The sequence below is a fragment of the Euleptes europaea genome, chromosome 3 (genome assembly GCF_029931775.1).
Source record: "Euleptes europaea isolate rEulEur1 chromosome 3, rEulEur1.hap1, whole genome shotgun sequence".
In the NCBI taxonomy this organism is placed as follows: Eukaryota; Metazoa; Chordata; class Lepidosauria; order Squamata; family Sphaerodactylidae; genus Euleptes; species Euleptes europaea.
In genome coordinates this window covers 88350711-88372680 of record NC_079314.1, presented here as the reverse complement: position 1 = coordinate 88372680, position 21970 = coordinate 88350711, and the positions used below count along the sequence as shown (strand labels likewise).

Sequence of the window (21970 nt, the reverse complement as noted above, 5' to 3'; positions counted from 1 at the left end):
TTATTGATGATGGCAAAGGCAGAACCCCCTGTGAGCCGGAAGGAACTTTCATCCATGGGTCTATCGAACTGTGGATTCATCAGCATCACCTGCAGTGCCTGGAGGAAGTGGCTGCTTGGAACACTTATGCAGTTGGGCCTGCCCTCCTCCCTGCTACTGACATGGGAAAGTAAGCATTGAAAGCAATTGATGTCCCCTGCCTTGACAGCATTGACATAAGACACTGTCACCCAGGATCTCTTTCTCCTAGGAGATGCAGAGTTACAACCATCTGCAATCCAGGGTACTCACAGTGAGTACAGCAGATGCCCAAATCCAAAGTCCTGAAACTAAGTGGCCAAGTCTTAACTGACCAGGGACCCAGCCATTTCATGGACTTTTTACCTACACTGAGAAACATCCGAGGTGTAGGATAGAGATGCTTGTTATATTGTTCACCCAACTTTCAGCCCGAAATTGACTCTCCAAATAGTAAACAGCAATTAAACTACATTCCAAGCAATTTAAATGCTGTGGAGGTAGTTTTCCACCGCACTGTTGATTTCCCTCCTTCAGTGATGGCTGTTTGTTTCAGGGTGGGGAGGGCGTAGACTCCGGCATGATGGAGAGGTGTGCAGATTGCTATCAGCCAGAGATAAGCACAATGGGGGCATGAATTTATTTTTTTCCTCACCGCAGATAGCATTGATTCATCAGCTAATACACACAGCAGCTGCACAGTCTACTGCTGGCACAACAAAAACAATTACCCTTGCACTGTGTATCATGCATTTCCAAGTTTCAGTGTGGGAGTCCGTCCAATCACCAAACCTCATCCTAATTTTCCTATCTGCATAAACAAGCAGGTCCTTGGAGAGGAAGCACATGAATTCCTCTAAAAAATCCACGAAGGGGCTTTCCATACAGGATGATCTCTCCCTTCTGCTGTCTTGGTAAATAATGGAATTGGGCAAGAAGGATAATTGCACGGATCTGTCTTGTCCAACCGCATCCAGGAAGTGTGTGCAAATGGAATGATGGTTACCTTCTCAGAGAATGCACTTAAGAATGGGTACAATGGAGAAACCTTCTTAGGAAAATCTGTAAGATTCAGTGGTGTTCTAAGAAGAACACCGTCTAGACATTAGGAAGAATTTTCTAACAGAGCGGTTCCTCAGTGAGGCTTCTTCGGGAGGTGGTAAGCACTCCTTCCCTGGAGGTTTTTAAGCAGAGGCTAGGTGGACATCTGTCAGCAATGCTGATTCTATGACCTCAGGCAGTTCATGAGAGGGAGGGCATCTTGGCCATCTTCTGGGCATGGAGTAGGGATCACTGGGGTGTGTGGGGGAGGTAGTTGTGTGTTTCCTGCATTGTGCAGGGGGTTGGACTAGATGACCCTGGTGGTCCCTTCCAACTCTTATGATTCTAAGAAATATGAGCAGTGTTTTCTATCTGCAAGATAGGTTTCCTATGAAATTGAAGGCTGTGGCTTTCTTTATTGAGTCAATCTATCTCTTGTTGGGTCTTCCTCTTTTCCTGCTGCCCTCAACTTTTCCTAGCATGACTGTCTTTTCCAGTGACTCTTGTCATCTCATGACGTGACCAAAGTATGATAGCCTCAGTTTAGTCATTTTAGCTTCTAGGGTGTGCATTATCTTAATATCAAGGGAGTTCCATTCACTGCCAGCAAAAGGTATTTTGCTACCCCAACAGCCGTACTGCACATTCTGAGAGAGGTGGCTCAGAAATCTTTGCAATTTTGCAAAGGATCTGAGGGGTGGTAGGGGCATCTTTCTGATTTACTGTCACCCAAGCACTTATCCAGGTGCACTGTTCCTATGTATACTTTCACTTACACGTTTATTTTCAAAAGAAACAAATGCTAACCAGACATTACCAAAAACAGGAAGGGATGAAAGATACCTCATTACTACCTAGAGTGCTCCCAGCTTGCTGAAATAGGATCCTTAAACACTTGATAAAATGTACCCCTCTTTATACCAAACGTAGACCCAGTTGTGACAGGCACACACCACAGTAATGGCTGGGCTTGAACATTCCCTCCCTGGGACTGAAGACGGAACTCCAATCACATTAATACTCTGAGGTGAGATTCCCAGTAATCAGGATTCTGAACTGCAGTTTAATCTTGGTTGAGAATCCTCGGGCCCGGGAAAGAAACCAATTTAACAAATCAAAGGTAGCTGACGACTTCCATAGTCAATCTGGACACACTGTGTAGTGGTGCTGAGGCACAGCCGGCCAGTGATTAACTGCAAACACTGGCTTTTTCTTACCATCTGAAGGGGCCCTTGGAGAAAGCATGAAGCGCCTCAACGTAAACATATGACTTTCTTTATCATCCTTTGGGGATGGACTATGCACAGGCCAGAGATTCACTCCACCCAGGGGCTGGGGGGGGGGGTGCTGCTGTCTGAACTCTGTAAGATACTGGAACCCAGGAGATAAGAGCCACTGTTCAAAGCAAACTGATAAGACAGCTAACAATGCACATGTTACATCTGCTACTTCGGCTGCCGTGAAGCAACTTCTGCACTTAAAACACAACAGCCTACCTGCAAATCTGGGTCTAAACAACGGCTAACAAATAGTTCACTGCAGAGAAGTATTAAGCATTGGGGTGGATGCCACCTTTGTACAATAAAGCATAAAACAACCTGGGGCGAAACCTACACGATGCACCATGGCCATCAATCTTCTAAAGCATAATAGACACAGACCATTTCACTCTTCCAACGACAGGGGACTCAAAAACATGCAGAGTGAATTCTATACAGTCCCAAGAGATCCCGTAGGAACAGCTCGGCAATATCCAGACTGCTGGCAGAACCTTTTCAAGCTTCGGTGACATGAAGGTATTGAAAGAAGCAAACAAGTATGCATTCACCAGACTCACCAAGGAGCGGAACGGAACTGACGGGTCTGCTCTCGCTGCTTCCTGTGGAAAACAGAGGTCGCGCGCTCAAAGCAAACAGCCACCCGCAGAGACCCCCGCTAGGTAGCTGCACCCGCCAGAACGCCTGCAGAAAGCGCGCGAGCCGCCACTGGCAGCTCGTGCACGGCAGGAAACAGCAACCCGCGCGGAAGAGGGGCGAGGGGAAGGAGCCACCGGAACTCCCCTTCCAACCCAGCCGCTGCCAATCACGCGTCCCCACCTCTCCCCAGGTCACCTGACCCTGACCAGGTTGGCCGCTTCGAACGCCGAGTCAGCTGATCTCTGAGCGCGCCGCTTTCTGCAGCCAGCAAGTGGTCCAAGCGAGCCAAGAGGAGAGCCGCGCCCAGTCTTGAAAAGCAGGAAGACGGGACGGGGAGGGGGGTTGGCGTGAGATCTGTCCTCCGATCCAGCGTTTTCCGACATGACAGTATAGCCGGCGAGGGCACGTGGTGGGAAAGCGCCGTGCACTAAAAACAAAAAACATGACATTTAGTGTGTGTATGGGGGGATATGAATATAGGGTTGCCAACCTCCAGGCAGTATCAAAATAGACACTTCTGTGTACTAACTAGTGAAACCCAAAAACACACAGAAAATTACTCTCATGAAATTAACCCAAAATATAATGGGAAACAAATTACAAAATACAAAAGTACCATAAATTCAACGTCAATACAACGTGCAATACACTTGATGAGTAAGAAGACCATAATACGGCCATTTATTCATGGAAGGTTTTGCATTGGATTTGTCACTCTATAGATGCACATTTTCCCCATCTGAATTCTCAAAACTCTGCATGGCGGCTTATGGTTGAGTTTTGAGAATATGGATGGGGGGAAAGTGCATCTAAAGAGTGGCAAATCCAATGCAAAACCTTCCATGAATAAATGGCCTAACCAAACTGACACAAGCCGACAGGGTGATGATGGTATCCAGGTGCCTTGCGGAAAGAAGGGTGGAGAGCGGCAGCCTCTCTCTGACACCACATGAAGCTTCTCCCGCAGGCAAAGATGTACCGGTTTGTTGGCCCAAAGCTGCTTTTGAGGAGCACCGATATCCACGTTCCACTTCCTGCTTCTGCCTGCTTCTACACCTCTGCTTTGAATGAGGAACTGGGAACCAGAAAGTAACTTCATCCTCTCACGGAACCTCTGTCTTGATCACGACCAAGAGTTATGCTGTAGTGTTCCGGATAGGGTGTCTGGAATATTGTTGTGTCTCAAATACAACCAGTTTTCTGGCATACTCCAGCAGTAAATAGTTTCTCCAAATTTAATAGGACTATAGTTTGCATTGTCCTAAGATACCAACTGTAGGAGTTCAATGGCATGCTGTCTCCCTGCAGACAGCAAGTGTCCCATCAATTAATTTCAGTGTGACTGCTTCAAGAAAGGATTTAGGATTGTTGCCCTGCAGCCTGATTGTATGCATGTTTACTTATAAGTAAGCCACACTAAGGTCAAGAGAGTTTACTCCCAAATAACTGTGCATAGGATTGCATCCCAAAAATGGTCTGTGATGTGATCCAAAGGCTACAATCCTTTGCAGACTTACTTGGAAATAAATCTCATCAAAATAAGCAGAACTTAGTTCCAAGCTTGCTTTGTTCTAAGCTTGCTTTGTCTCTAGCTGAAAGTTCGTTAAGGAGTTTCAGCTTTGTTTCCAGTTTAATTGAGCTTCTGGTGCACTGTCCCAACAATTTTACCTGTTTGCCTCTCTGGTTGTGGTTCTACTGTGATCGTTAACTGCAGGGAAAATGACCACATCAGCAAGGCTTCAGATTCCAGTGGGGTAGCCATATTAGTCTGCTGCGGCTGAAACAAAAAGGAGATGCATTGAATGAACTAGGCTCATGCTACAATAAAAGAGGAAGATATAAATATGTTGTACATGTCCATTGATAGCCAAAGGCGACTTCCATATCTAGAGGCAGTGAACTCTGAATGCCAATACTAGAAGGCAAAACCAAAGGAAGGCCTTGGCGCTCTGTTTGGTTGGCAATCTACGACAACTGGTTGGCCAGGGTGTGAAACAGGATGCTAGATGGACCACTGGTCTGAGCTAGCAGGCTCTTCCCATGTTCCTATGATTACTATATGTTGTATATGATGATATACCACACCATAGCAAGTGATGTTTAGCTTCTGATTGTGCAAGAAACATATGCATGTGGTGACAGGGCTTGACCATAATAGAAACAAACGCATAAGAGGCACAAATGCAGAGGTCGCCCAAATGGCCATCCCATATCAGGGAAAGTATGAGTCATTGAAGTGAGCGGATACATTAACACATAACAATTTCTAAATTAGGACTGCATGGCAAATCCTGGGATCTGTGAAGGACATCATGTGCACTGGATCTTTTTGCCCACCCTAACTGCTAGAATGTTAGCAGAGGCGGTCTCTGAGTGGGCGTTGCGCTTCCCTCAACCAATGGTCTTGGAGGATTTCGATGTCCTCATAGACACAGCCTGTCCTGGTGCTGCCTCAGACTTCATTATGTCCATGGCATCACTGGGACTCTCCCAAGTTATATCACGCCCCACACATGCAGCAGACCAGACATTGGATTTGATTATTTGTGCAGGTGTTGATCTGGAAAGTGCACTTGAGTCCGAACCGGTGACATGGTCAGATCATTTCCTCCTAAAGGCCGGCTTGAGGTTTATTTACCCCCCCCCCCTGCAAGGGTGGTGAGCTTATTTATGCTTGCTTGTGGAGACTTATGGATCCTATTGGTTTCCAGAATATTCTGTGGGATTTCTCTGGGCCTCTCAGCAGCTCTCTTGATGAGCTTACTGAGGGTTAGAAGAATAACCTTCAGGATACCATTGATCAAATTACTCCTGGTGCCCTCTGCGCCCTCGAATGTCCTCTGCCCCTTGGTTTTCCAAGGAGCTTAGAGAATTGAAGAGGTTGCTCAAACAGCTAGAGCAAGTTTGGCGGTGAACCCATGGTGAGGCTGTGAGAACACACTATAGAGCCCAATTAAAAGCCTATGAGGTGGTGGTGAAGACATTTTATTTCTCTGCTTCCATCTTGTACACTAGGTTACGTCCAGCCCAGTTATTCAGAGTGATTTCACAGTTGCCTTCCCTAAGAATGGAGTCTCAATTGGATACTGATTTGACTCTTTGATGTAACTTATTCGCAGACTTTTTTGCAGATAAAATCTTGAAGCTTCATTAGGAGCTCTCCACCAGTTTTGTTACAATTGGTGTGCTGGAGGCTCCATTGGCCTTATCTGGCCCTGTTTTGAACCACTTTCATCCACTTTCCCTGACAGATGTTGACAGGACCCCACTTGCAGTGAAACCAACAACCTGGTCCTTAGATCCCTCCCCTCCTGGCTAGTAAAATCCTGACGGGAAGTGGGAAGAGCTCCCCTGAGGGCCATTATTAATCTGTCACTCTCTCAGAGCTTCTTCCCTAGTTCCTTGAAGGAGGCAATAGTGAGAGCTTTATTAAAGAAACCCTTCTTGGATAAAAAGGACCTACCCAATTACCATCCAGTATCTAATTTCTGGGAAAGGTAATTGAGAGAGCAGTGGCTGAACAGCTCTGTGCTTGTTGCTTTGACAGATGACCTCCATTTAGATAAGGGTGGTTCGGCTTTGCTGATTCTTTTAGATCGGTTAGCAGCCTTTGATACAGTTGACCATTCAGTCCTGGTCAACTGCCTGGTCTCCTTGGGGATACAAGGTACTGTCTTATGGTGGTTTTCCTTGTTTCTCCAGGGATGCCATTGGGATTGGCATTGGGAATTATAGGTCTTCCACGTATGTACTTGTTTGAGGTGTGCCACAGGGTTTGTCCCTGTCCCCAGTGGTTTTTTAATATATATGTACATGCACTCTCTAGCAGAGCTCATCAGAAGGTTCGGCATTGGGTGCCATCAATATGCAGTTGACACAGCTTCCTTCTGCTCGATAACAGCCAGAGATTGCCCCCTTGGCCTTATGCCAGTGCCTGGTTGGATGGTTGAAGTTAAATCTTTCTAAGACTGAGGTAATGTGGCGGGGGTGTGTGTCTGGGTCTTTGGGGGGCCTGCAACTCCTGACTCTTGATGTGGTCCAACTTTCTCCAGTGGACTCAGTGAGGAGTCTGGCTTGATGCTTTGCTATCATTGGACAAGCAGTTGTCCATGGTGGCGAGTTCTGCATTCTTTCTTCTTCACCAAGCACTTCAGCTGGCCCCGTTTGTCTCAGTCGGACCTGGCCATAGTGATTCATGCCATGGTCACGTCCAGAGTAGACTGCTGCAACTCACTCAATGCCAGGGTCCCTCTGAAAATGATCCAGAAGCTGCAGGTTGTTCAGAATGCTGCTGCCAAGTAGGACGGTTTCGTGGTTTACTATTCTCCGCGCAACTTTGAACCACTATAATGTTAGCCGCGTTATGTTAACACTGTCGTCTTAGCTGATCAAACTTTATTAAAGCTTTTTTTCTTTGGTAAGGACTTTCAAGAGAGATCCTACAATAAGTACAGGGCTTGCAATAGACGCGGAGAACTGCTTTTGGCATAGGACACATAGTTTAAAACGAGTATGATCATTCTGGACAGTGAAGAAAGCTGATAGGAAGAAAATAGATTCCTTTGAAATGTGGTGTTGGAGGAGAGGGTTACGGATTCCGTGGACTGCCAAAAAAACAAATCAGTGGGTTCTAGATCAAATCAAGCCTGAACTGACCCTAGAAGCTAAAATGACTCAACTGAGGCTGTCATATTTTGGTCACGTCATGAGACGACAAGAGTCACTGGAAAAGACAGTCATGCTAGGAAAGGTTGAGGGCAGTAGGAAAAGAGGAAGACCCAACAAGAGGGGGACGGACTCAATAAAGGAAGCCACAGCCTTCAATTTGCAAGATCTGAGCAAGGCTGTCAAAGTTAGGACATTTTGGAGGGCTTTCATTCATAGGGTCGCCATGAGTCGGAAGCGACTTGACGGCACTTAACACACACACACACACACATGATCACCGAGGCTTGAAGTTTCTGGATGTAGTATTCAGCATTCCTACACTAAGGTCCGATCCGGAAAACCCAGATCCTACGAACATTCTAAATGAGGCTTTCATACATCTAAAATGTTAGCAACGGGCATAAACGTAAAACGACGGTTACAATACAATATTAGCCACGAAATCTTAGGGGGGGGGAATCGGGGGCAGGAGCTTTTCTCTGCGCCCCAGCCGCTTCACATTTTGGAAGGAATATACTTAGCCTGCTGCATCGAATTAGATAAAGAACGTGATTTTCGAGGGCAGTGAAACGACTAAGAAAAAACCCCCCAGAAAGGATATCCATGGCAAGATCCAGGCTCCCTTGCTCGTCGCGGACACGTCTGGGTTCTTCTATATGTGGCTTCGAGGACCTGGGAGGAGAGAAGGGAATGGGGGAATCAACAGAGTGAAACATCCTCTCGGTGATTGATCTGAGGTTGTTGGAAAACCTGGCTTGGGAAGGTCTCAAGCGGAGGGTGCCGGCAATTCCTGCTCCATCGAGGATCATGAGTTCCGGGTTTTGCGCCACGAAATCTGCACGGGGAGTAGCCGGAGTTTTAACAAAAGGAGAGGGAGGCCAAGAGGAAAGTACTTTGAAAAAAGGGAGGGGAGTAGGGATAACTGCCAGATGTAACAAAACATCTGTAACAGAACGAGGTAAGGGCGTGGATTACCTCCCCCGTTCTTTTTGAGAGCAGGTTTGTGACTTAAATTGAAAACAAATTTCTGCCAAAATCCGTTAACCGGGAGTAATGTTTTTGCTTAGGCATACCCAGACGGTCGGGGGTATTAAAAACACATCCCTTGTTCTAAATGTGTGTTGAAGTATATTGGCTCTAGGGACCAAGTTCAAGTAGGCCACAGAGCCATTTATGCTTAGCATGGACATGAGGGCTTTCCAAATGCTGCAAAACAACCTTGTGCATCTGGGATAAAGTATGCATCCCAAGGGCAGAATTAAAAGAAAATGGTTCCAGTGGTTGAATAAGATGCGCAAAGACTGGTCTTTTTTTTTTCCTGGCAAAAGTTTTATATTGCAAGTCAACAGTTGTACAGAGTGGAGATAGGAGAGGGGATTGTTGGGTGCTGATGAAGGAGCAGAGGAAATGGGCTTGCAAAGGGGTTGTGTGTGATCTAAGCTTGTCATTTAAAAACAAAAGCTGGCCCAGCTCTTCCGCTTTTAGACACGGCTTGACACATTCCCTGCGGCACACTGCTTTGGGGGTGGTTGTGTACTTCAGCTTATAACCTCTGTCAGCTGCTTGGGACTTTGATTCCAGACAGTCATTTCGGTGGCAAAATAATTCTGAATGGGTTTTACCTTCTGGTGCTTTATTTGGAGTGATGTCTATTGCAATCCCTAAAGGATTAGGGGGTGTCTTTTATCAATGTACTGTGACACTGGAACTGTTCTGTTAGCATGGATGGGAGCAGAAGAATCAACATAACCAGGAACAGAAACACTAACCCAGAAAGGCTTGAACACATGTATGTGTGGAATGTTGCCTTTGTTAATACTATCTGAAAGGCAAGAAACCTCAGAAGATTATGATACTTCATAGTTCTGGGCATAGTTCTTGGGTTCTGCTCTGTTTCTTTAGAAATGTCAGTTGAGTCATTTTCTGTTTCAGATTGGGATTCCAATCTTCAGCATCTTTGTGCTTACTGGCATCAGTAGTAAGAAGAAAGATGAAGCTCAGCAAGTCTTTTGGTCTGAGAAATGTCCAGAGAACTCCCATCTAGCCGTTCGTTTTCCATATTGGTGCAAACATGGGTTTATATGATTGTAGACACCAGGCTGAAGTCCCATTTCTCAGTGAATAGGGGCAGGTAATTTTATTTGTTTATTGACTTTATACCCTCCCTTTCTCCCCAGTGGGGACCCAAAGCTGTTTACATTGTTCTCCTCTCCTCCCATTTTATTCTCACAAAAACCTGTGAGGTGGGTTAGGCTGAGAGCATTTGTCTGGACCAAGGTCACTGAGGAAGTTCCATGGCAAAGAGAGGATTGGAACCTGGGTCTTCCAGATCCTAGTCTAACAGTCCAACCACTACACCGTCCTAATTTTTGGTTGTATAACCATGTGAGGCTGCAGGCTGATTTTGCTAAGTGTGAAAATCCCTGCTCTTGCTCCTATAACACCTAATGGCTGGCCTAAATCTGGATAGTTTAGTAAATATTTCTTAGACTGGACTGGATCCTAGTGGTGTAAGGATTTAGACCAGCATCACAGACTGTAGTGGTAGATCTGATGCTGCAGAAGATCCAGGGGCGGCCCCTGAGTCTGTATTTGGTGCATGTTGAATTAAGCAGCCTATGCCAAATGGGCAGTTCAATATATTTCCTCTCTCTGCAGGGGGAGATTATTACTATGAAGCTAAATGAGCGCAGTGTGGCCCATTATGCCACATGTGACTCTCCAGCAGACCATACTGGCTTCCTGTGTAAGCGTGTGGAGCGCCACCATCACACCACCTCCTACCAGCGCCGCTGGTTCATCCTCAAGGGCAACTTGCTGTTCTACTTTGAAGAGCGGGAGAGCCGTGACCCCCTGGGGCTCATCGTGTTGGAGGGCTGCACTGTGGAGCTCTGCGAGGCCGCGGAGGAGTTCGCCTTTGCCATCCGCTTTGATGGGTCCGGTGCCAAGGCTTATGTGCTGGTTGCTGACTGTCAAACGGCTATGGAAGCTTGGGTGAAGGCACTTTCGCGGGCCAGCTTTGATTACATGAGGCTAGTGGTTAAGGAGCTAGAGAAACAACTGGAGGAGGCCCGGAAGAGCTTGGTTGTCAGCCATAAATTTCCAAAGAAGTCATCTTCTGGCCTGAAGAGACATCTCTCCAACCCCACAATGGTACCTGTCCAGGAGCACCCTGTCATCGTGGAGAATGGTTACGCTACATGGGGTGATGGTCACTCTCTTGCTAGAGGAGTTTCTTCTGACCATGATGGGGGATATTTAAAACCCCCGCCCCTACCTCCTCGGCGAAGACTGGCAGGCAGCAGCATAAATGCATTGCTGACTGCTGCTCTTGCTTCCACTGTACAGGAAAGTCCCGTGTCTCCAGAGACAGCCTGCTTCTCAAAGTTGCATGACTGGTATGGTCAGGAGATTGCTGATGTGAGGAGGGAATGGTTGGAAAGCCAGAAAAAAGTGGAAATGTGAACATGGTGGGCACAGAGTGGCTGTTTGTCAGTGGGCAGAGAAAAATACATGCCAAGCACATTCACAGTGGTCTTGCTGCACTTTCTGGATTGATCTCTCAGCCCAGAGAATCACCAAAGATGACTTATATTGCTTTCTGGAACCCTGTGACTGATTGCAAGTCTACTGCAGTTTATTCCACCCTTCCTCCAGAAGTGGCAAATGCACATGGTTCTTCCCTCCTCCACCTTTTTCTTACAGCAACCGTGCAAAGTAGGTTGCTGAGAGTGCCTGGCCCAAGGTCTCCCAGTGAGCACCACAGCTGAGTGGGGATCCGAAGCTGGGTCTCCCCGGTCCTAGTGCAACACTCTTACTACTACACCGCACCGGCTTTATACGTGCATAGGTTGAGATACTCACTACCAGATCTTTGCATTCCTAGAGGCTATAGAAATGGCCCTGCTGTCCCCAAATCTTTTACTCAATGTATACCTCAAGAACCATGACAGCCTTTCACAATTTAGTCTTAGGACTGGTTCAAAGTTGGGCGCCCAAGACCAACTGTATGAGGTATTCGCAAAACTTTCCAATAGTACTCTTGATGTTATTAGCTATGCAAATTTCATCATGTGCCACATCAGGCCAAGAACATCAGTGATGGGCTGAGTTTGTGATGTGTAAAATATTTTGAGGTGGTGCATGTGTGTGCATGAGCAGAAAATAAACCAAACTGCAGAAGTGGAAAGGACAGCAGAGGAGCAGATAATCATATAAGTGTTCCTCTTATTATCCTATAGCATTGCAATGATGCCAGGAAAAACAGTCAAAAAGATTAGGTCGTCTTGGTCAGGATGAATAAAAGTTAATTTAGTCCAGCCCTGGTTAGTATTTGCTTGGGAGACCACTGGGGAAGCTTAGGTTGCTATGCAGAGGCAGGCAATGGCAAAAACCACCTCTGAATGTCTCTTGCCTTGAAAACCATACAGGGTTGCCATACATCGGCTGCGACTTGACAGCACTTTTTATCACTGTTTAGTCAACTTAAAAATGGAATTAAAAGATTTTTTTAAAAGTATCTACAATGCAAGAACTTATACAAACTGTAGGTGGCAGGTCGGTGTGAGAAGAGACATTTCCTTCTATCTCAGCTGCTTTCCTCTGGTGGCTGACAGCCCTAATGTGACGTTAAAGTTGTCATAGATTGCACTGGGCTTTGCCCTGTATTGTTGAATATATTTTATTTGGACAGGCCAGAAAGCAAATAAATTGGCCAGTGAGAAAGTTGTCCATACGCTATGAGACTTGAAAGAGGCCTCTTCAAAATAGCAGGTTCTTAATGCACAGATTCTTCTCATGTATCTGGCCTCGTACAAAACTATTAATGCCGTTTAAATTGTATATTCCAGCACTCTTATAGCATTTCTGCTGGACAGAGTAGTACAAGTTAAAAGCATGGAAGCTATATGCCTTGCCTACTCACTAGAAGAAATGCATAGTAATGCATTGTATATAGCACATATCAAATATTCGAAATGTAAATACATTTATACAACAGTAATCAGGTATTCCTACTAAACCCATAACTGGACTGAGACCAGGGTACCTGAAAGACTGCCTTCACCTGTATGAGCCTGCCTGCCAAATGAGGTCCTCAAAAGCTCTGCTCTGTGTACCATCAGTCTAAGTTGTGAGCGAGAACCAGGGACAGAGCCTTTTCTGTTGTGGTACCCGACACTCAGAAGTTCCTCCCTACCGAGGCTGAATTTACAGTCCTTTAGGTGCCAGACTAAGCTTAAAAAACAAAAAACCTCAAGTTTTTTACTACTTTCCCCTGTATTTGTTTTTGAGTTTCTCCTTTGTTTCCTGGTTTTGTCTAAGCAAGTTTTATTTACCTGCTTTATTTTTATCATGTTTTATGGTTGTGGATACTATTTTAAATTTAATTGTTGTAAACCGCCTTGGATACTTTTGGTTCAGAGTGCAGGGGGAAAATGTTTGAAATATATAACAATCTCTTAAATAGCCAGCTTCACAATCCCCATTCTGCAGCCAGTGATAAAGCTGAGAGAATTGTAGCTTGCCCAAGACCACTGAGTGAATTCATGGCTGAGCTTTGAACCAGGAATTTCTTAGCTGAGACTGACCAATGGTTTTCCTCAGTGTAAGGTAGCTTTATATCTATGGCCATTTAATCAGCCAGATCATCACCATCTGACTCCTAAATCAGGTTTAAAACTAAGGTTGCTTTCTCAGGGATCTCTTGTTCCATGCCTTCCTTTTAACCTGCCACTTGACATCATTGTGCAATTGCTCACCTTGGTTTTCCTCTGCTCTGGTACAATCTTTCCTTAAAGATGGAACTCAAAGTGGGTTTAGGGAGCATGTAGATGTGAAGGTATGGATTTCCACACCTCCCTGTCCACATCTGGTCCTGCTTCTTCCAGCATCCCTGACAGGCTTTTTGACTTTAAATTGATAGTAGCTATATTACTATTATGTCCTAAAACTGTAGCAATATTCCTACTACTGATTTTATAAAAAAAAACCCTGCTAAAAGCCCATGAGGAGAGAGGAGTAAACACTGTGAGGGGTAAACACAGAGAAAATCCCTGTGTGAATCACCTTTGTGCAGAAACAACCTATATGTGTCATTTCTTGTAAGCTCCTTGTTCTCAAAAGTTCTGTCACAGGTAATGGTGCTGATATCTCAGAACATTTCAGGTGGACTCTTTTGACATCACAGCTGTGTACAAACCCCATGTTTCACATATACACAGCTAAGGATCCAATGCTGGTCGGCCATTCCACTCTCATTGTTTGCACAACCATCATAGGAAGAAATGACTGTGATCCATTAAGAATAAAACTATCCTATAGGATGAACCGAGACAGAGATAAAAGAAGCAGATTGAAGAAAAGTATGGAGATGGATTTTAAATTCTTCTCAACCACAACCACTGAGTTATGATTTCTGTGAGCACATATACAAGAACTATAGCTTAGTTGTAATATGACTTGGAGGTGCTGATTGGTATATACAAATTATTGCCTACCATATTGCTTTCTGATCTTTTAGTTCTCGTTTCCTCTTTAAGAGACTTGCATGTAAATAACTTTAAACTATAACTGTTGAGCCAACAAAGCCATTGTACACAACACTCAAGTATAAGGCAATGCAGATAATAATCATAAGACATCTGTTTTGTTTATTTATGGGCAACTGCAATACCTAAATAGGTTGACTATTCCAAATGGAGAAAAAATAACCACAATGATTCTTTGACTAAGACAAAAATCAAGCTGTTGTAAATAAAACAGCATTTCCAAAACAGGAGTGGAATAACATGAAACAAAACTTTTATATCTGAGTCCAAAGACAAATTTTCTTCCAGCTGGTCTGGAATATTGTTATCAGCATTCAATAGATTTGCTAACTTTATACAGAACTTCATGGTATTTTGCACTCCAGCAATGTTGAACTTGCTTTGCATGAAATATATACAATACAGCCTTATTTTTTTAAAAAAATATTTGCATGGGTGGTTTTATATACAGAATAAGGAAGTATAGTATTGTTAGTCAGTTATGTGTAATTCATGTTTAATCCTGAATAAAGTTTTTTAAAAACTTATATCTTGTGTGAAATAGCTATCATCACTGCCTATTCTGTAACCCTCAGGGTTTGTGTATGGACACTGATGATGACGGACAACCAACTCTACTTGAGAAATGGGGACAGAACAATCTCCCAACAAACCCATAGCAAGAACCTGGCACATGCACTTTCCTCCAGCTGTCCAAAGCTGCCTTAATTTTCCAGACCAAAAAGAGCTGTCCCACCCCCACGGAGTAATCTAACCACAGCTGAAAAGTAAAGTGGTCTTTTCTGTTCTATTTGTGTGTGTCTCTCCCCCACCCACCCCCGCAATTTGCAAGATTCAGAAGTTTTTAATATTTAGACGCAGGAGACTTGCTTTTATTGGTATTTGATTCTATATATAAAAACTTGCACTTAAATGAATTCTACTTCCATCCAAATAAAGTACTGATACAGCATGTTTGCTGCATACAAGCCAAAGCTAGTACACTCCAACTAATCATACAAAAATGTTTCGCGCCAGCCATAGTTGTACATATTCTGATTACAAGAATAGTAGTGAGTAGAACAAAGATTTTTTTCTTTATAAAGGAACCTTGTAGATTCCGAGAAAGGAGCAATGCTGCCTCCTTCAGGCATGTATTCAGCATTCATTCCCACAGTGAGCTACTATCCAAATTTGAGCCAATATGCTGTTTTCTCAAATCTGGCAGTTTACAGTGTGATCTTAAACACACCCTCCCAAGGCATTTGAAGTCAATATAGAAGGCTTTTAACTCTGGTTAGGATTGCACTGTTTGTTCATTAACCATTTCTTCAACAGCCCACACACTCCTTTGTACTCAAGAGCCCAACTGTTTTGCTGCATGTTCGCATGTGAATATCAATGTATTGGTTTCAAAGCTTTTATGGAGAGACTCCGTATACTCATGCAGCTTTCCAGGGTTTGTGTAGATTTCTTTATCCATCCTTCACTTTTCTCCTGAAGGGGAGCCTGTGGCTTACAAAATTCTCCCCTTCTGCATTTTATTCTCACAACAACTCTGTAGGTTAAGCTGAGTGTGACTGGCTCAAGGTCACTCAGCAAGCTTCCATGGCAGAACCCTGGGTCTCCCAGTTTTTAATCCAGCATCTAATTACTACACCACACTGTGTTTTGTGTGTGTTATAAATACCATCAAGTCCCTTCAGACTTATGGCGAGCCTATGAATTAATGGCCTCTAAAGCCATTATCATTAACAGCCTTGCTTGTGTCTTGAAACTGAGGGCTGTGGCTTCCTTGATTGAGTTGATCCATCATCTCATGTTGGGTCGTCCTCTTTTCCCATCACCTTCAACTTTTCCTAGCATTGTTGTCCAGTTACTCTGGTCTTCTCACAATGTGACCAAAGTACAATTGCTCCTGTTTAGTCATTTTAGCTTCTAGAGAGAGTTCAGGCTAGATTTGATCTAGAACCCATTTATTTGCTTTTTGGCAGTCCATGGTATCCATAAAACCCCTCCAACACATTTCAAATGAATCAACTGTCTTCATTGTCCAACTTTCACACCTATACATAGTAACGGGGGAAAACTATAGCATAAATTAACTTGATCATGATTGCCTGCGACACTTCCTTATACTTAAGCTCCTTCATGGCTGCCCTTCCCAGTTTTAATCTCCTTCTGATTTCTTGGTTGCAGTCTCCCTTTTGGTTGGTGATGGAATCAAGGAATAGAAAATCTTGAACAACTTCAGTTTCCTCATTGCTAACCTTAAAGTTGCATAATTCCCCAGTAGTCATTGCTTTTATCTTGTTGTTCAGCTGTAGTCCTGCTTGGCATTTTCTGCTTTAACCTTTAAATGAAGAGTTGTTTCAAGTCTTCACTATTTTCTGCCAATAATTTGGTGTCATCTGCATATCTCAAATAGTTAATTTTCCTCCCACCAATTTCCACTCCACCCTCATCCAAATCTAATCCACACTGCCACACTTGTATTAGTTTATATTATCTTGTTTTATTTAAACATTCTTGTATGTATGTGTTCATAGTGCTAAACGGCAGGACTGGCCTCAGCCCCTCCATCAGCTCCTTTCTCCCACGCAGTCCACCCTCCGACGATGGAAATCGCCACGTCACACTGACACTTCTCTCACACTAGCCCCCGCCGACTAAAGCAGCAGCTGAGCCGCATGCGCACTGGGGCTTTCCCCTTCCCAGTATCACGAGATCTGAGAAAACACCGCCCACTCTTCTCAGAGCCCCGGGCGGGTAGTCACGGCAACCGTCGCGCGTGCAACAACTCCGCAAAGAAGATGGCTGGCCGTCTGTTTGCAGCGTTTGGACCTTGGAGGAGATCGGAACCCATCAGGAGCCACAGAAGCTCCTCCACCACCATTGAACCATCGCGCAATGTTACAGTCACCCGGACTGGCGCCATTTTGCCCAAGCCTGTTAAAGTGAGTGTCTCTGGGGAAACCATAAAGACGGAGAAACGGGGGGGGGAGCAAACGTTAACCAATCGGAGCCGATCTAGTGCTATTGGCTGGTTTTGCCAGCCATTCGTTTATAAGGTTTCCCTGGGAGGGCGGGACTGGCGTTTGAGTGACAAAAGGTTTGGCCAATGGAAAATGGGGTTAGAGTGGGAGGCCTCAGAACGCGGAAGCGCCGCTTGAAAGGATCGGGCAAAGACAAGGAGAATGAGTGAGATAAACTTGGGGGGTGGGGAAGAGCTCCTTCTTTGGCTGGAGTGCTGTGCACGCTCCCCGTTGGACAAAATGCGGCTGCCCTGCTAGTGAACATCAATAAATCCGGACGGTCCCGCTCTCCTTTTATTGCCACCCTTTCTCTACTGCATTTACAGCTCAGGTTCGTGGTCATTCCCTCCGCCATGTTATTATCCCAACAACCCTGTGTGGTGGACTAGGTCAAGGGAGAGCGATAGGCCCAATGTCAGACAGTGCGCTTCATGGCCGAGTAGGGATTTGAATCTCTTCAGGCCCAGTGCGACTCTTACCGTTACAGGGTGACATTTTAAAACGCCTGGAGCAATAGTAGTTTTTCTCTTCTTAGTGGGTAGCCGTGTTAGTCTGTCTGCAGTAGTAGAAAAGAGCAAGAGTCCAGTAGCACCTTAAAGACTAACACAAATATTTTCTGGTAGGGTGTGAGCTTTCGTGAGCCACAGCTCACTTCTTCAGATACAGCTAGAATTCTGAAGAAGTGAGCTGTGGTTCACGAAATTCTAGCTGTATCTGAAGAAGTGAGCTGTGGCTCACGAAAGCTCACACCCTACCAGAAAATATTTTTGTTAAGTCTTTAAGGTGCTACTGGACTCTTGCCCTTTTCTCTTCCTAGTCTGTCCGGACCGAAGGGGGGAAAGTACTGACAGATGCTACTACCTGCCCGATTTATACCTTGATGGAGAGGAAATACTAGTAAACCTTGATAACCCTTCATTTTTGCAAGTACGAGGAAGAGAGGATGAGCCAGCCTTTAGGACTTGTCATAGAATCCATTCAGCATCTTTCCTTTCAGTCTTTTCCCAGATAGTATTTGTGTTCTAAAATGAAATTTCTCCCATACTGCTGGTAATGTATAACTTCTTTGAAGTTAGTTAGTATCTTGCATATAGGCATTGCCTGGCCCCAGTTCAGATCAGTGCAAGAGAGGAAAATGTTAGGTATCGCACAAGAAACAAATTCTTATAGAATCAGAGTTGGAAGGGACCACCAGGGTCATCTAGTCCAATCCCCTGCACAATGCAGGAAACTCACAACTACCTCCCCCCAAATCCCCAGTGACCCCAACCCTCCCCCAGCCATGCAGGATCCCACAATCAAAGCACTCCCGACAAATGGCCATCTAGCCTCTGCTTAAAAGACCTCCAAAGACAGGGACTCCACCACCCTCCGAGGCAGCACATTCCACCATTGAACAGCTCTCACCGTCAGAAAGGTCTTCCTAATGTTTAGGTGGAATCGCTTTTCTATTAGTTTAAATCCATTACTCCGTGTCCTAGTCTCTGGAGTAACAGACAACAAGCTAGTTCCCTCATGAACATAACATCCCTTCAAATATTTAAACATGGCTATTATGTCTTCCCTCAACCTTCTCTTCTCCAAACTAAACAAACCCAACTCCCGAAGTCTCTCATAAGGCATGGATTCCAGACCTCTGATCATTCTGGTCGCCCTCCAAACTTCCTATTTCCCATTCTGCTTTCACGACTTCCCATGAAGTTTCCAGCTTCCACCAGGTTCCATATTTTCCTTAAAAATCTGAGTTTATGTAAGGAATGCAAGGGAGAACAAGGGGGAAAATGAAAAGTAGAGCAGGGCCTCAGACTAAGGGACTGAAAGTGGAAATAGCCTAATATGGCCTATCCACCAAATGCTTCCCACCGCTGTATTTAAAGTGTGTTCACACACACTGTATAAAAAGGCTTGGGGTTATATATATATGCTGGTGGTCATAAATTTCAATACTGTACTAAGTCCTGTATTGTTGCTATAAAATACAGTTGTGCTGATCACTGATATAAGGCTGGTACTAGAAGCAAAATTCCTTTTCCAGATCATTCAGTACAGTAGACTTTGTTCCTGATATAGGGACTACCATATCAAATTATTACACTGACTTTTGTTTTCTTTCGTATGCCCCTGGGATCATCCTAAATGGAGTTGTATCTTTGATGTTCTTACTTTATTTTCTTGTAATAAATTGTCTATGCTAAAGTAATTCTTGCAAGCATTGTGCACATGGGATAGACACCTTGAACTATGCAAGATAACCTAATCCAGTGGTTCCCAAAGTGGGAAGTACCACCCTGGGGGGCGGTGGGATTACCTAGGGGGGCACTAAGAGGCAAGGGGGCAGCCGGGGGGTGCTAGAGGTGGGCCCCTTCAACTGTGTTGTTCACTAATTTATAATAGATCAAGCTATGGCACCATGCTGGCAAATCTGGAGGAAACTATCAGAATTTTACTTTTGAATAATACTTTTTATAGGGTAGAGGGTGCTGGGGTTGAGTTTGTGGAACCAAGGGGGCGGTGGCCCAAAAAGTTTGGGAACCACTGATCTAATCATTTATTACAGGATCAAGTCATAGTAGGATGCTGTTTATATATTTCCATGAATTCTAGATTTCATTATTCTGGCAGCTACATAAAGACTGCTGATGGCAAAACTTGTCTTCTGAAAGATATTAATTTATTGGTTTATCCCTATTAGATGCCCTTTGGCCTCCTCCGTGTATTTTCTGTTGTAATACCCTTCCTCTATGTTGGGACGCAGATTAGCAAAAGCTTTGCAGCTTTGCTCGAGGAACATGATATCTTTGTGCCAGAGGATGATGACGACGATGATTAATAGGTATGACCACTGATAAAAACAGATGTTTCAACTTCATTTTTCCTATTCTATTTGGAAAATACTTTCTTAAGCCCATGTGCATTCTGTACAACCAAGAAAGAAAAACACTAGTGCTGTAACACAAAGCGTGGAAAAAAGACAGCACATGGGCTCACTCTACTTAAACACTCTATATAAATAATTTTCCAAAATGTACTTTTTCTATCGTGTTGTTTTATATACACTGAACCACAAACTATATACAAACAAGTACAATGCTTATGCAACAAGGCTCTCATATACCTCAAAGCGAAAGAGACCAGAGTCTATAAAGCTCCCAAAAATGATAAGATAGACGCTGTGATGAGCGCTGTAAATGGTTGTCACTGTGTGATCTGTCAGTGTTTATATCACAGCCATACCCCGGGGATCGGTGGAGTATCTTTACCCCGGGAGATGGGGTGGGGACCGGGAGACACCCCGCATCACGGGAAAACAAGGAGGGAACGCTCTATCCGGAAACATTTTCGCCCCAAAGCTTCATCAGCCAATTTCTCCACAATAAAACCAGTTTTCTAATATGCAACCTTATACAAATTATTGGCAATTTGTTGTAATTCTCATTGTATACATACCATAAAATGTGGTCTCAAGAGACCTGACAATGTTTTTCCAGCAGGATTCACAACGAATTCTCCAGCAGTACAAGTTAGAACAGACAATGACTATTTAACAATACAAAAGACCCAATGATTTGCAGGTGGAGCAGGGCAGCTGGGCTCTGCTGAGCGAAGGTGAAGCTTTCTCATGGTCTTAAAGGAACATACATCCTCAAGCTTACATTATTTTGCATTGCAATAGACAATTAACAATGTCATGCTATCAATTCCAGGCATAATGATTATTACAGAAAACATGTTTTATAGAAACCATATTTTATAAAAAACCATAGAAAAAGTGCATTTTGCACGATAGAAAAAGTGCATTTTGGAAAATTATTTATATAGAGTGCATAGAATGTGCCCATGTGCATTCTGTAGCAAAAGTTTAATTAATTAAGTATGTCTTCATCAGGAGACCTTTAAAGCTATATGCTGTAGCTTCAAACTGAGAAGACATACTTCTCTCCTACCCCTCAAAGTTTTATGAGTGAGCCTGTGTGTGTGTCAAACAATGTATCTTTAAATCTGTAAATTTCAGTATGGTAGAGTGGTTACAGTGTCAGATCAGGAAATGTCTAAGAACAATAAGGCATTCCATGCATCTGAGAATATTTCCTCACTGCACTGGCCAAAGCTGGATTGTGGATTAGCCAATAGAAGAGATTTAGCAGTCTATCCAGCACCACCCCCCACTCCCCGTTATCTCAGCATGCTTAACTTGGTTCACCATCCCTGCCTTAATGGCACCTTTCTGTTTCCCTGCCCAGTTTTTATTCCTGTATCCAGTTCTGAAGCAGGAATAAAATAAGAAAAGTTTTTAAAAATATATATTACTTAAGTATCTTTAGTGTCTCCCTTTTATGACACTAAAAGAACTAGAGTTTAATTAATATTAGAGCATGCCCAAGTCTCCTAACAGTGACAGTGTTGCAACATACCAACAAAAGTATGCCACTTGCTAAATATTTGCTAAAGGCACAGTGAACTTGCTTTTGAAGGGGAAAGAGCTATGGGAAAGAAAACAAGTTGTTTAAGATATACATGTTGTGGTATGAACATCTCCTTCCATTCGACTTTTATTTTTAGTGATTACATCTTGTTCTACAGAGTGCAAAACTAGCTTTCTGGAGGGATACTACCATAGTATAGATGAACTTTGTTTTTGTTTCATTGTAGAATTGCAATGGAAGAATACATAATTACAGAAGTTATTGTGACATCACTGTCAAAGCACGATCGCTTCTTTTACTTTGTAAAGAAGGCAGTTCGGACAAATAGAGCTGTTCTTTCA

At 44.0% G+C, this 21970-nt stretch overlaps 2 protein-coding genes across 2 annotated transcripts; both read left to right on the top strand.

Moving 5' to 3' along the window:
• Positions 1 to 9694: 9694 nt before the first annotated feature.
• On the top strand, positions 9695 to 11152 carry PHETA2 (PH domain containing endocytic trafficking adaptor 2). The gene is made up of 2 exons (XM_056847243.1): positions 9695 to 9774; positions 10302 to 11152. Exon 2 carries the CDS (start codon positions 10317 to 10319, stop codon positions 11106 to 11108), a length of 792 nt encoding a protein of 263 aa, XP_056703221.1. The 5' UTR covers positions 9695 to 9774; positions 10302 to 10316; the 3' UTR covers positions 11109 to 11152.
• A 5831-nt stretch (positions 11153 to 16983) lies between these two features.
• SMDT1 (single-pass membrane protein with aspartate rich tail 1) lies at positions 16984 to 20093 on the top strand. Its single transcript, XM_056847458.1, has 2 exons — positions 16984 to 17127; positions 19898 to 20093. The coding sequence occupies exons 1-2, from the start codon at positions 16984 to 16986 to the stop codon at positions 20033 to 20035; spliced, it is 282 nt and encodes a 93-aa protein (XP_056703436.1). The 3' UTR covers positions 20036 to 20093.
• Positions 20094 to 21970: the final 1877 nt, after the last annotated feature.